This window comes from Rhyacophila brunnea, unplaced genomic scaffold (assembly GCF_057557595.1).
Source record: "Rhyacophila brunnea isolate RB1 unplaced genomic scaffold, BYU_Rbru_1.0 scaffold_6, whole genome shotgun sequence".
Lineage (NCBI taxonomy): Eukaryota > Metazoa > Arthropoda > Insecta > Trichoptera > Rhyacophilidae > Rhyacophila > Rhyacophila brunnea.
The window spans coordinates 682,258-698,932 of record NW_028233276.1 but is presented as its reverse complement, the minus strand read 5'-3'; the positions used below and the strand labels follow the sequence as shown (position 1 = coordinate 698,932).

The following is a 16,675-nucleotide window of genomic DNA, read 5'->3' as shown; positions in this document are numbered from 1 at the left end:
TAAATGAGGCCGTTTTTCTTCAATTTTGTTTTTTAGCTGGTCCAATAAAGATGCATAATAATCCCCTGTTATTTTTTTTCCTTTTTCCAAATAGTCAACGAAAATAATTTCACGTGCATCCCAAAATACAGTAGCCATAACCTTACCAGCTGATTTTACGGTTTTCGCCTTCTTTGGACATGGTTTGCCTTCGCAATCCACTGCTTTGACTGTTCTTTCGTCTCGGGAGTATAGTGGTGTATCCATGTTTCATCTACAGTCACAAAGCGACGAAAAAATTCATCCGGATTGCGTTGCATGAGCGACAACAGGGCTTTAGAGGCCACCACCCTATTGCGTTTATTGTCGACTGTGAGCAAACGCGGCACCCATCTTGCAGAAATTTTTTTCATGCCCAATTTGTCATGTAAAATAGAAATGACGCTACCTTTTGAGATCCCTGTAACCTCAATTATCTCACTCAACTTTAATCTTCGGTCACTTAACACCATATCGTGGATTTTATTGATCATTTCTGGTGTAGTCACCTCTACAGGGCGTCCTGAGCGTGGTTCATCCTTTGTTGATGTACGACCACGTTTAAATTCATTTAACCAGTTATAAATAGTTGCAAGTGAAGGAGCAGATATGCCGTGAACTAAATCCAACTCATTTTTTATTTCCTTTGCTGTTAACCCTTTTATATTAAAATGTTTAATAACAGCTCTAACCTCAATTTTCTCCATTTTCCATTTTTCCATTTTCCACAAGCAAATTTTTTTTTTAAATGTACGAGAAACACACAACAACCCGACCAATCTGATTGAAACTTCGCAGCATACTGAATCGGTAGTGCCGCTGCATGAAAACAAACCGCTTACAGTACTAGTCGCGCCACCTGTCGGCTTTTCTAAGGACTTATTGACCCACCCTCGTATGTCAAAATTCTTAGAATAAGATCCAGGTTTTGGAAATGTAGGTAAGCACAGGCTTCATAGTTTTGTGATCCATTTTGAAGATGTTTAGTATTTTAAGCGTCCGTTTTTACACCCCTGTATTGACCTTAATACCTTGAAGCCAGACGGGATGTGAACCCACCGTCGCTACCGTCACAGGTGAGCTGTAGACCGTTAAACCACGGTGTTGCATGCGTTGGGTATTATTCCTGTGTAGAGGAAATTGAAATGATTATAATTTCGGAATCAACGATGCGCAACACACTATGGGAAGTGGTCGATTATTGAGGCATTCGTTTTTGCCTCTGCGGTGGTCTGTTTAACTTTTCACTTTTGCGAATGTACATTTAGTTTAGATAATTAACTTGTTGGTAATGAATAATGATGTAAGTACTTTTGAGTACTTTTATTGATTTGTTGCATTTATATTATACACGATTGTTTCGCCCCTAATGACTAGGTATATAAATGGTTATCAAATAAGATATATATAATATAATATGTATTAGTAAGTTGATTGTGTCAGGAGCTGTATTGCATGTTGCACGATCTTGTAACCAAATATCGTCCAGATCATAATCATCTAATTGTAATTCATGCCAGAAAAAATCAGTAATCATGTTTCTTTAGCGTTCTCCATTTAGGTACAGTGAGTGAATTGCCATTTCGTTTTTTAAAAATGCGATCCAATTACACCTGCAAACTGTTTATTTTTGTGTATGTAAAGGTGTTTCAAGAATATCATGTGGGTTTTCATTACTTCCAATGCGACAATTGTGCTTATTTACGAAGCCATTTAACCAAAAATTAGCTTTATCAGTGAAGATGATTTTTTCATGAAATAGAGGGTCTGTTGTTGCTCTAAAACCTAATCAGCAAAACGGTCATTCGGTTTAAGTTCTTACGTTAACTGTATTTTATATGCCATCAAATGCAAGAATAATGCATGAAGAATATTCCATAATAATATAGTACCTACCTACCAAAAGTTCTCGGAACGACGCGTAATTGATTGTTTTGGATTTTCATCCACACTTTGAATCACAACATCGATATTTTCAGCAATAAGTATGTTTACGTTTTTGACGGTTGTATTCTTAACATCACAAACATTACCATTTGACTTGAATTTTTCAATTAAATTTCGAATACTAAGCTCAGCTCTGTATGTTGATTATTTTGACCATAAATTTCACGTAATGCCCTAAACGTACCTCGAATAAATTCATTACTGTTGTAATACATTTTAATAATGTGTATAGGTAGGTACGTTGTACAACTGTGTATCTTTTCGTGATGATTTGCCAAACAATACTGTGAACACTTGGTAGGAATTTTGTATGACGAGTATGAGTTTTGAATGACGTTTTGAAAATCTATACTTAACTATCTACCAATTCGATAAACCTTCTTCATTTTCACAAGTCCACCCAAATCCACCAGTAGGCATCTCCAGAATATCCGGTCCACGACTAGCAATATGACAATTTTCAGAACATCAATATTTTCGACTCCGTAATCGCTGAATAAACGAATGGCAGACGAAAACAAGAACAGAATTAGTAACCCACCTTACTCTCGGACCCTGTTTTTATTTTAGAATAATCGTATTAAGCAGATTTGTAATGCGTAGTTCAATTCTGGTGACAATCACATTACTTACAACTGTTAATTCTAATGTATTTTCCTTTGAAAATATTTAGAAACAACCCTTTTTCACACGTTCTCCCCCACACGCGCGTGACCTCCCTTCTCCAGCCCCACTCTCACTCCCTAATCCCTGTTTCCAGTAAAACCGACGCTAGACACAGTTTTATGTCCAATAAATCTTAAATTATATCCGTTTTCCAATAACCCAACATGATTTGATTCAAACCCATTAATGTGAGATTTTTTTCCATTTCCAGATTCTCCGGCGGCCTGGCGCACACGAGACATGATCGATTCACAAAACAAAAGCTTTCACCATTCAATTATTCCATCAAACGATAACTCTTCAAATTTAAAATTTTACAACGGAATCGCTGAAGTGTCATTGTTATTATAGAAAAATAATCAACTAGTATTATAGATTCAATTCACTATAACGCCTATTGTTTATTGTTATTTATTATACATGTATAGTTAATTATAATAATAATTATTCTTAAAAAATAGTGCACCCTTTTCTACGTTTTATATTAAATTATTAATGATAAATAAGTTCATGATATTATACATACTATATTCATTCATATAAAATTCAAAACAGTATTAAAAAATAATATTGTGAGTGTATACGTAAATAGAGCGCCATTTTAGTCGTCTGCCGCCATTTTGTGTAAAGTGCGTTTTTAAGATGGCGCGTGAACTCGAATTCCTGTCGAAATGCTCGCAGCTTCTGCAGGTCTTGATTGTTATGGCGTTCGCTGTTTCTTCGTCTCATGGTGAGTTGTTTTCAACGATTATTCTATAATTTCTTGTATGCCTGGTTTCTTCATTTATTTTTGTCTGTTCCTATGAATATTCTGTATTCGACGCATTCTCTTTTTTTCTTTTTGACCATGTCCGGTACTTAGGCGAAGCACATGGACACCACGCGGCGCCTCCAAGAATCCCTGTCGCTCGCCAGTCGTCTTGTGTCGTCTCATGCCATATTATATCTGTAGATAGTTAATGGTTTCCCAGTTTGGCTTGAAGATAATACAGACCAGGTAAAGATTCTCAGGCATGCATAGTACCTAGGTATGTGTCGAATAATGTCCAAAGTACTTATTCTACGGGAGATAAATTTGTATAATCAATTGTTAACGGGGTCCTATCGTTAATCCCATAAATAGTAAAGTACAGTCCTTATTCAACATTTTAAAACATCTCAGAAACATACTAGAGAAAATCTTAAAAACACGACACCGGGCAGGACTCAAACCAGTTTCCATCGGATTCCGGTCATTCTGCTTTATCAATTTAGTCAACTGCGTCCAACCCAAATTACGATAAAATTGACTAGTCGTCATACAACTTCTTAAATTACGTGGATTATAATAATATGCTCAATAAAGAATGTTACATTCTCAAATCTTGTCAATTATTAGTCGCATAATTTGATCAATTCTACTACACACTGTATTTTATTTTATTTAATGAAATATCTTTCCACCTAGAATTGACAGTTAGTTTCTTGGCAATACTGTATGCAGAAATTGACTAGGTACCGTTGGGGTTGTATGTTGGAACTGTTGGATTTCCTTAATAAAATTGGTGTTATTTTGTATATTATATCACGCCAGTTACGTTGTTTTTCTCCAGGAAATCCATTCATTTATCATGCAATCTGGAGACTATATAATTATTATTGTATGTATGAAATACATATAGGTAGGTACCTACGGAACATCAGTTACCCTTCGATCATAAAACCCAATGTGACCATTCCTGTGATATTAATTACGTACATACTGATAGATTTACACTACATATTCTTGTATTGGCATGGATTAATGGATAACAAAATAAATTGTAGCTATACAGTACAGGGCGTTAGTCTATAATTATAAGAATGTCATATGAATTTATAGCAAGTTGTCGGGTCATCCTACTGGTACATTCCACCCCTACGATTTGGGATTTTTCCGATTACAGCGAGGGGGGAAAGGGTTGAGGTTGAAATCAACTGTCTTTGTGATGATCAAAAAGAAAGATATTAAGTGTAGGCGGTAGGCATTCCCACAAGCGTGTGGTGTCGCATCATCAGAGATATTACAATATTCAAAATATGAGGTTAGTTTCATGCGCATTCCCAATATTACAACTTTTCAGAGCAGTAGCGGTTTTTTTATAAAGCAGACGATGCGGTCGATTCGTTAGAAAGTGCCGACATCTCGCTTTAAAAAATACTTATACCCTGACGGCTAAAATTATTAAACATGGAACATGCTTTGCCTACTGATTCTCTGAATGCTGGTTCTCCAAATTCGAAAGAAAATTTATATGTCAAAAAAACCGAATCCAAAGGATTCAAATAATTTTACTTTTCGGAAAATGATGTCTGAAGTCTAGGATCTTTGTCGGGGCCCCCTACCTATCGCCGAGGTTAAAGGCAGTGTGACGCTCTAAATTAGCGTTTTCCAAATGGCGTTCATGGTAAAATTAATGGTATTTACTTAGTGTATTTTTAATATATCGACATGAATTATGGAGTTAATCAAGTAATGACACAATTAAAAATTAAATTGCACATTACATATTTAAAAATATAACCATTGGAAAATAGCGCCGCAGGCGACTTTTTTTACTATTAGAAAATATTTGATGTTTGTTTATCTCACTTATTTAGTTAACTCGCCACGCCGGGCCCCCCATTAGCCAGGGCCCCAAGACTAGAGCCCTGTCAGCCCCCCTTGTAGGGGCCATGATTCTAATACCCAGTGGAGCTTTATTGTATAGAAAAAAAATCACGAGGGGCCTCCTAAAGACACCGCTGTTTGAGAATATGTTTCGTTGAAATGTTCTAATCCTCAGATGATTAATAAGACAGGCCGGTAGGTCCCCAACAAATTGTCATACAATTTGAGACTAAAAATAAAAGGCGGTGCCATTATATGTCTTTAAGTCTGTTTAAGGGCGACACTTTACCTAGGGACGTCACTACGACGATATACAGTACACTCTCAGTAATCCGCCGCTCGATTATCCGACAACTACTATAATCCGCCGTTACTTTTACTAGTTGAAAGCACAAAATCAAGCTCTATAATTCGCCGGTTTTCGATTGTCAAATTCAGTAGTCCGCCGCGTACAAGTATACGACGCAGATGAGACGGGTTTATTTCGGAAACTTGTTCGTAAAACGTACGTTCATCGCGAAGAAAGTAATGTAGGTACCAGGTAGGAAAGTGCCCAAGAATCGCATCACAATGCCGTGCTCCAATACAACCGGGACACACAAACTGAAGCATTAAATTGCTAGGAATCCTAAGCCATTCATGAATATCTGCCTCACTGAACAACTTTACTGGTTGTGTCAAGTGATTTACTGTTTAATATTTAGTTTATAAATATGTATAATTTAGTAACTACTTACTTGATTTTGATCATAAATAAAACCGTAATTTGCTAATACAAATTTCTCAACAAAAAAAACAATTTTTACGAAACACCTGTTTAATTTTTAACATATATTGTATGTATGCACTATTAATAATCCACCGCTTTCACTCATTGGACACTTGTCTGGTTTTTGGGGTGGCGGATTACTGAGTGAGTACTGTAACTTAATAAGAACTATTTTAATTACGTCCTATGCACATTCACCCGTACCAGTTCTTATTTTTTTGTGGAAAATTGTATGAATAGGCATCTATTGTTGTACTACGTCCAATATTGTCGGATTTTTTCTCCCATTGCAAACTGCAATGTTTGCCAAAGCGAGCCTCACGAATATAATCGTTTGGAAGCGCCGGGTCGACGGGCTTAACGCTTAACCCTTTGTGGTCGAATGCAGTGGATACACACGCACTTCGACGGCCGGCCGCGCCCCCGCCGGCGAACATCTCCGACCGGCGATTATTGCGGCGCCGCGAGCGATATGATGCAGCGTGCGGACCCAAAGGACATGTCATGTGCGGGGTCGGACGCCGCCCTCGCCGCCAATGTCAGGGGTCAGAATTTGGCTGGAGTTTTTTTACAATATTGTACTGTACGATTATTATATTTTTTTATTATGAAACGGTTAATATAGGGTTGAATCAAATTTCATGTGCCTAGATATAGATTTTTCACGTAGAATACATACGATTACTTGCATTACGAAGTATTCGCAGATAGCCGGCGTATGAAGCTGTGGATCCAAGTTTGATTACCACTTCTAGCAGGAACCCAGTATGGGTTGCTGGTATTTGTAACTATGCCATGATCTCAGTTGTTAGTGCACGGCCGCCTTCCATGACGCTATAAACGTGACAGAATGAAAAAATATTTCCACATTTCCTTGTCTCGAAGCGATGCTGCACGTTACTGATGTAGCAACCATGCACCTTAGTGGTTAAAGAAAGAGTTTTCGAAAATAAAAAGAATCTTGACTCGCTCTGCCGTCATTTATCTTTAATGACATGAAGTGTCCTCTGTACCCGTGTACTGAAACTCTGCCGAAACATAAGAATCAGGAGTTAAAAGTGATACATCTGAGGAGGGATTGGAATTATTCCGTCCTCCATATGGTACAGCAAATTTTTCAAATGCCTCAAAGTTGGCCTTGGTTGATATCAAGTCAGTGTGGCCAATCGGGCCCGTGTGTGGACGGAACCTGGCAAACAGCTCCACTCGGTCGGATCCCATTAACGGGCAGTCCCAGAGGACATGTTCAGGGTCTTGATGGTCGTGCCCGCATGTGCATTTCGGCCCATGTCCTATCAAACGAAAAACATGCAGCTTAGCTGTTACCATGGCCGGTCAGGAACTGGCTTACCCAGTGTGTTGATCTTAGTTGTCTCGTCTGAAGCCTGCAGGACGCATCTGGAAAACACAGATACGTTTGTGGTCCCTTGGTGGATGCCGACCTCTTCGACTGCCATGTATCGAGTGCTATCTTGTAGATTAACGTGCGAACAGTATGCTTGTAAGATACGTCTTCAGATCTCTGCGGAGGCGTCAGATGGACGCCCTCAATGGTGGTGTTGATCCCTTTCAGAAGAAAGATGATCGATCCTCGTGCAGGTCGAGGAGCAGCACCCGTCGAAGCGACCCAGATTAATAATTTTATCAATAGGTTACCATATTAGAGTCGGGATAATTTTATATTATTGTGAAGTAAATATCTAGCTAATCATCACTCGGGCCTGCTTTTTCATTCAGAAGTCCGACGGCATCACGAAATAAAATTCTCGGAATGTTTGAACTCGGGCAAGAATTGTTTGCATTTCATAGTTAATCCAAAATTACATATCTTGCCGACATTTTTAATGCGTTAGATAACATATTTTTATTGTCTTTTAAATTGCAATTTCGGTTCTCAGTGTGGAAAAAAATAAAACTATTTTCCAACGTTTACAGATTATCGTTAAGAATCTACACTTCATAAAGTACTTCGTAATTAAAAATAAGAATTTACGTGTGACGCATTTTTATTATGTGATTCGCTGAAATATCTAAGGGGTTCCGTTATATTTTACATTGTACAATATATTAGACGATTCCGTGACTAAAATAAATTGGAAATTGCTGTGTTTGACGAATTTGATCAAAACAGCCATTTATTATTCGTTAAAAAAATATGTTAATCTAGAAACTAAAAAAAAAGTCTATTTGTACTCTTATGTTATGTAGTAGTATATTCCTCTTAGACATAATCCAATGACTGGTGTACTAATAATTATTATTGTACGTTCGTAGACTGGTTCTATACTATAATGCACAAGTGAATAGTTTCAGTGTTAACTCTTCCAAGACCGCTGTAGGTATTTGAGAAAAATGCATGCTCAAGTCATGAAATTATTCGCTATTATTTGACTCGTATGTACCGACCGACAGCGATCTGGAAAATATTTATGAAGTACACCGGCTGTGGTATTCCGCCTTTAGGATCAAAATTTGTAATGGATTGGTGTACTGTTCCTTATGAAGACTTTGCAGTGAAAAGGACATATTTGATTATTTTAAATATTTATTTTCAATCAATTATTGCAATAAAAACCTTACGTGACTTTCATATGTTGTGTATATTCTTGTCAAAAAGTCGAGGAGTGTTCCCAAGGCCACGGAAGAAGATATTTACACCTATCCCGTATATTTTTAATGTTCATACTTTTCTATCCATCACCCGTTCTCCGCCGTCTCCACACTCTTTTGGGGATACTATATCGAGACGTACCGAACGATAATGCACACGGCATTCGAGGTGCAGTGTGTAAGGCGCTGGCCTTTCATCCGGGAGCTCCGGGTGCGAACCCGGTGAGGATACATTTTTATGTAATTTTCTCATAATACCCTGGGTGTTTGTGATTGTTTCACTGAAATTACTGAATACACTACTGTTAAACTGCAATACTGTCATTGGGCATCTAAGCCTGTTGTAGTGTTGGAAAAAAGAAAGAATTATAGCTTAACCCTGGTTTCCTTAAAGACATACAAATGGAAGTAGAAATAGAATTGAATTTAACTATAGAAGATTCCCTCACATAGTCAATCTTAACGTTTAGATGGACTCATTAGCGGAATATGTCCACGAATTTGCAGTATGAAATCGCATTTATTGCACTGGGTAGACTTATTTTTTTCAACAATAATTTACAAGTCCATTGTATAATGATAGATAATATAATACAATGGCATCGAGACATGAATGTAGGATTTGAGCTATCTTTTCAATTACACTTAGGTAGGTACTTAACTGTTTACGAAAAACAAAGCCTGTGAAGCCAGTTTGTTCTTAAGATGTACGTAAGTTAATTCTAAACATTGATAGCAACTTTACTCGTTATGTCTGCCATACCACGGGGTACTAAGGAAAATAGGTACAGGTAATAAAAAACATTTCTTCGATTCACCTTACTCCATCCCTGATCTGAACCTCCCCCCTTGGTACGCAGTAGCAGCTTTGATCGCGTCTCCGCGGAAGCCCCGGGCCGTCATCTGGCCGTCAGCGCCAGTTTGTTATGTCTACCATCCGTCTCCCTGCTCTCTCTCTGATCTATCCAGTTTCTGTCTGTCTGCCTGCCCGTTTCCATGTTTGTTTCTGTATCTCCGCTCTCTCGCTCGTTTCTCTATATTATTCCGACTGTTTGTCAAATAATACGCCGCCGGATGGATTAGGGCCAGTGTCCCCCGCACTGTGGCCCGCGGGCCGGAACGGGGTCGCGAAAAAAACAGACTCCGCTCTGACTTTGCAAAGAAATAAATTGCTAAACGACATTACTTAGCTGTGTGGCATTATTATGAATTAGCTTCTCAGAGCTCGAATTCCCCGATTTTTAATTTGTTCTTTAAACTGAAAATATTGATGATTTTTGACAACTAGGTTGGTAACTACTACATTGGTTGTTATATCCATATCGTGTCAAAAGGCTAGTAGGACGTATTTTAAATTTAGCTAGCTACGTTTCTATTATATGAAGTTTTTTATTCATAGATGGGTAGTTTATGACTTTTTAGGCAAGTGAATTAAGGGTAGGTTCGCGCATCGGATACCACCATTGTGCGGTACGAAAAATGCAGCTACATACTTATATACATTGTACGTAGGTAATTCAGTTTTGTTAATTATAATCTAGGAAGCGATTTTCATGAAAATCGGCAAAAAAGTTTATGTTTTTTTACTTACAAAATTGAGGATTTTGTCAATGTAAAAAATACTGATTTAGGTAGGTATATTTGCAATTAGTGCAATAATAGCTGCGCTCGCGATGAATGAACTCATGAATAGGTGCTACCATTTATGGCATTCAAAGCTTGCATTAATATTCTGACGCGGCATCTCTAAAAGATAACACACCGCGGATGACACAAACGAACACCAACAATCCTAATAAGTACGACCGTTAGGTCACACACGAAAACCACTCGTGAGCACCTTTAATTATAGCTGCAGGTCCCCGTCGCTAGAAGTACGAAGTGTCTGGATATGGGGTATATCCCCGAAAGGTTGCGATACGCGGTTGAAGCGACGATACGCTATAAATAGTATGCGGTGTAAATTCGGCACTTGCTAGATTTACTTAATCCCGCCATAAAAAAATCAATAATACATTATTATGGATACTTTTTCGAAGTGGACTCCCCTCCCCCTCTCCATAACATTTTTTACCATTTGCCTGTTTCAATGTGAAAGTCTCAAAATGAGACCCTATGCCTATACCTATGTACAAGTGAGTATACCTATAATATTGCTTGAATTAGTAAGTAATCTCTTTCCTTAATTATTGGTTGGTCCAACGCACGGTCCGATTGTACGTTATTGATTGAACAAATATTCACCGGACGGTCGCGAAGCAATCAAAGGGGTGAATTTACACATTAATTTGACCACAGTGTTGTCGCGTATCTATTGATTTTGGGGTCGCCACGTGGTGTGTGGTGTTAATTATTATTGTCGAGCACAGGGGTGACGTGCGAACTTAGTAAAATACTTAATTTAATCAATATGAGACATAAACCTTCGTATAAGCCTATAAGCAAAGCTACTGAAAACGGAAAGAAACGCACATTGTTAAGCATTAGGTAGGTGTGCTGCAATGTCATCCAATTCCAATATTAACTTATATTATTTATTTTTTTCCGACCATGTCCGATCCTAATAGGATCATATGGGCATCCACAGAGTAGAGGTTTGTATTAACAGATTTTGTTTTTTACGAGAAATGGATGTCAGCCACTTGCTCAACCTATTAGGTCCTGACTCACACACAAATTGAAAAACAATATGTGTACTTGCCAGACCCAGGGTTCGAACCTGAGACCCACTGCGTGATAGTCCAACGCTTAATCCGCGCGGCCACCGTGGGTGTAAACTTATATTAAATACAAAAATATAACATACTTAAACCACAGTATTTTTATTAATTTAAAGAAAACAATAATACAGTCTAACTCGGTTATTACGATCACTTACACCTACCTTAGAACACTACAAGATCTCGGATGTAATGAGGAAACATTCGTTGACATTTTAGTTTATGATTTTCCCAATACATTTATTCACTATTCCAATGACCAACTTATCGGATGGATATACCGAGCAAAAATTTTCTTAAAATTATCAATGTGTCATTCGTTTCGATTCGTTTCGTGTCGAAACATTTCGACCCTAAGCAATAAAATCCGACCGGACAGGATGCCGCCAGGATCGCATTACGTTTATGACACTAGTTAAGTGTCTTAAGTACCTACTTAATTGGTGTTTTCGCCGACAATATTGAAAAAGTTTCCACGCATATGGTTGAAATAAGTAAAAAATCCAAGGTTTGTGAAGTCGGTAGGTACAATAAACTACTTCTTTTGTAGTTTATAAATGCCATTCTTGTTTCGGGGATTTTTTCAGGTTTCTTATTTTCGACTTTTTGTGTTATGTGACCGCTTATTTAAAAATGCCTATTCTCTGATATGACGTGTAACGCTTATAACGAGCAGATTCAGTCGGTCCCATCTCCCTCGTAATAACCAAGTTCGACTGTATATTCAATATGAAATGATTATGATATGAAATTCATTTCTAAAAAAAAACTTAAAAAATACGTTGGTAATAAAAATCACCGGGATACAAGGGAAAGTCAGAAAAAATAGGTATCCAAGTAAATTAGAAATGCAATCATACGTATTACAGGTAACTTATATAAAATTCTGGTAGGTGCTCGTCTCAGGTCGTACCTATTAAATAAACGTTCTTATTGAATCGATTAAAATTGGAACATTACTGTCTGCAATGCTCCACGATCAACGTGTATTTTTTTATCCCAGTGCTATACGGCTATTTCGTTACGGTAAGACCGCTGTAAAAGTTTGTAAAAATGATTTTGTATAATCCGCCGCGGATGGGCAATATACTGACACATGCAAGTGTGGCCTTGTATTCGGGGCATTTTTTACTGTTTCAGCGGAAGTGTGGTCTTATGCAACGTAATTTTGATTAAAGTGCGTAAATATCTACGATGCACTCAGTGCAGTTTTTCCCAACCTTCTTATACCTGCGGACCGGTGAAAATAGTAAATATACCTATTTCTCGGACCGCTAACACATTTGTTTATTACTTTCTAAAATCATTTAATAGGTATAACATACGTAATAGTATGATTGCGAATTCAAACATATCTGACATGAAAATTGTATTGTAAATTGAAATTAAATTTAAAAAAAAAATGAAATTTGTAAATTATTGATAATAATTATTTACGAACTTGTAGAAAACATCTGTGGACCTACGGTTGGGAAACACTGATATATGAGTACCTATTTCACTTGTTTAATAATAATCTGGACTGGTTTCGTCCGCTTCAATGTGACATCGTCAACTGGTACATAATAATATACAATAATGATGATGTTTATATAAACAATAATTAATCAAAATTCTCTGTTTGAAAATAAATCAATTTAATTTACCTAACTTTTCAGAAAACATTATTGCAATCGTATTTAGGTTTTTACTTAAAGCTGCATAAAGTTATTATGGCTCTCGTGGTGCAGTGGGTAAGGCGCTCGCCTTCCACCCGAGAGTTCCTGGGTTCGATTCCCGGTCATGACAAAAACATTTATGTGTTTTTCTCAAAGCCTGGGTGTTTGTGATTGTTCAAAATTACTAACAACCACCTTGTACGAAAAAGCAAGGACATGGTTATTAATAATTCTATATAAAAAAAAAAATCATATAAAATAATATAGACACCAATCAACTGCTGATAATTTCCCTCTGTGGATTACGCCAGTGCCGATCGTTATTGTGTTGTGTGGATTAAAGACCTACAATTTTACGTTATTTAATTAGACGTAAGTGATTAAATTCTTGGTACAATTTTTTTCCAAATATGCTTCTAATCTGAAGTTATGCATCATTCCTGGGTAGAATTATTATTTTTTGGTAAATACGTATTTGTATTATCCGTAAGTAGTATTTCAAAATAAATATATGCCTTCTTCTTGTGTTTACATTTCCAAAAAGGCTTCATAATCTTGTTACTTATAATATCTAATCTCTGTAACGCCCTCTTCGAGCGTGTATTATATTTCATAATCTGCTGTATCTGCTCTTGAGTTTACCGATATTAAAAAAAATCGTATTAAGTAAATATTACAGATATTTTTAATAGTTGCCCCAGAAATATCAGACATTTTATTATCGTGTACTGTGAAACTATTTACTTTAACCAAAGTAAAGAGGATAATTTTACTGGGATCGATAACCATCGGAATGTGAATAGAGAAAACTATTTGTACAAAAAAATATGAACAAATTTCAATGTCTTAAGCTTTAGCAGATTCGGAATTTGGTGATCATCATCATAAGCTTTACAATCCTGAGGCGGTGCGGATCTTGTCCACCTGCCGTAGAAGTTTATTATTATACATACTTTATTTACCCCTTTTTTAAATCTTATTTTCTATGAACATTTAAAATTTTTTATAGCTCTATAGCCGAGATGAACCTTGGTTTGGCAAAAGCGCTTGCAAGTCTTTTTGGATACACGCTTAAAAGCCAACTGTAATGTTGCGACCTAGGGGCGGCAGGTTATATAAAAAAGTATGGTGAGGCAGGCTTGTAATCAATTTCCGGCAACATTAACGTTAACATTATTAATTATATGGGTACATTATAATGACCAAAGTAAATCTTCCCTGATTCCCTGCATTTTTTATAGCGTCGCTATTTCTTGTAAGTTGTCGGTTATTGTTGACCTGCTTCATTTAGTTATATGAGAAAGCCGATTTATTACCCCTCTTTTTATTTAATACCTCTATGATTGCGACCAACTTGCAATACACCTGCCTATCCTGGGCCGGTCGTATAATATCCCCCACGTCTTTGACGAGTCACTTAAGGAATTTACGTAGCCAAGAGAACTCCTACTATGTACGCTTCCGTAGCCCTCCAGCTTTCCCTGCATTAAGAGTTGAATTAAATCATTACTCCTGAATTCGTAAAATATGTATGAGGTGTGCATAATTTTTGCGCTTAGTGGTTTCTATAAGTTGGCCCGTTTTAAAACTTCCTCATGGAAATGTGATCAATCCAGGATATATTAACGGTACGCCGATACAGTCATATCTCGAAAGTATTCTGTCTTTTTCCATACAGGCTTTGACTCCGTGGACCCATGTATGGTGTAGCACCTGATCGCTACCCATCGAGTACCCAGAAATGTGTCGATTGCGAAGAGATGTTTCATTCATTTTTTCATTATTTTTTCATTATTTTTTCAAAGGTGTTGATTATCTATCTCAATCCTGATCTCGACCTCATAGTCTAGTCTTATTCTACTACTACTACAACTTTATTCAAGCATAATTTTTAGAGCGGACTCTATCTCTGAAATGGTTTTCCAACTCTGTTTAGATTATTGACGGTGGCATTGACCCGCGGCTTCGTTCGATAATAATAATTTGAGTTTATTTTACTTTACACGGTCTCCGCTTTTTTTGATAGGTACCCCCCTGTGTAAACACCAAGACGTCGAGTCTTGTCAAATAGTTTTGTGGGGAAACCTCCATTTCGATGATAATATTAACAAACAGTTGCTTCGATAAAATGATTGAACTACAAGACGTTTACGACTAAAATAGAATAATTTAATAATAATCTTTTTTTTTTAAATCATATTGCTGTTTTATGTCTAGTTTTGATTACATGGTTAGGGGTCATCTATAAATGACGTCACATGATGTTTGATATGACGTTTTCATTCCAATCACCCCTCTATCTCCCAATCGTAATATACGTCATAAAAATGTTAAGTACATCCTCCTTATACTTGTTAAGGTTATACTTCAGCTGAGGCATGGTCTAAAAAGATCGTGACTACGGGACGCGCATATCCTCGCTATAATCCGTGACACTGCATACAGCTCTAAAAAATCGTAACCAAGATATTATGATGGTTCTAGTATTGCTTATTATGAGGCAAATGCCCAACCTTCGTCTCTTTTATGCATAACAAACAACACATCATTAACGCTATACTTCAGCTGGGGCACGGTCTAAAACGATCGTGACTACGCTACGCGAAGATTGTGCAAACGACGCGTGACGAACAAAACATAATTTGTCATAAAAATTCAACATGCGTCCATTTAATGTTATGTTTATTGTTATATTAGTAATAATAATATATTCATTGACATGTTTTTTTTTCGAGTAAATGGGTAACGTTTTTTAGTCATCTTTACACGATTTAAGAATATATTCCTCCGACGCCATCACAAAACAAATTGACGTGCTAACAGCTCGACTATCGCTCTCCGATTGTCAACAAGTGCGTAATTCCGTCCCACCTATTGTTGAAAATTATTTGCCGTTTCACTGATGTATGCTCTTGATACGTTATAATAGTAATGTTAGCTCAATTTTATATAATTTCATTAAATTATCAAACTCAGTACTTACATAGGTACGAGGGTGGGTCAATAATTCCTTAGAAAAAAGCATTAAAACAGTTTTTATTTTTGTATTTTTTTTTTATTTCTCAACATAATCTCCTTGGAGCTCAATACACTTGGTTAGACGTTTCTCAATTTTTTTTAAACCGTCAGAAAAATAAGTTTTCGGAAGGTCCTCAAAATAAGCATTTGTCCGATCGATGACTTCTTCATTTGAAAAAAAAACGTTGTCCACTTAGCCATTTTTTTAAGTTTGGGAAAAGGAAAAAGTCACTGGGGGCTAAATCTGGCGAATACGGTGGGTGGTCGAACAATTCGAACTTCAATTCTTCAATTTTAGCCATTGATCGTAAACATGTGTGAACACGGGCATTGTCCTGATGAAAGAGGATTTTTTCCTGTTTAAATGAGGCCGTTTTTCTTCAATTTCGTTTTTTAGCTGGTCCAATAAAGATGCATAATAATCCCCTGTTATTGTTTTTCCTTTTTTCAAATAGTCAACAAAAATAATTCCACGTGCATCCCAAAATACAGTAGCCATAACCTTACCAGCTGATTTTACGGTTTTCGCCTTCTTTGGACATGGTTCGCCTTTCGCAATCCACTGCTTTGACTGTTCTTTCGTCTCGGGAGTATAGTGGTGTATCCATGTTTCATCTACAGTCACAAAGCGACGAAAAAA

The 16,675-nt window shown here is 37.0% G+C and overlaps 1 protein-coding gene across 1 annotated transcript in view; it reads left to right on the top strand.

The window, feature by feature from the left end:
• Positions 1 to 3,230: 3,230 nt before the first annotated feature.
• Positions 3,231 to 16,675, top strand: part of LOC147065067 (uncharacterized) — a 346,553-nt gene continuing 333,108 nt past the window's right edge. The window contains exon 1 of the mRNA XM_085956256.1: positions 3,231 to 3,361. Within this exon, the coding sequence (XP_085812382.1) occupies positions 3,274 to 3,361 (88 nt within the window). The 5' untranslated portion in view covers positions 3,231 to 3,273. The remainder of the gene's footprint in view (positions 3,362 to 16,675) is intronic.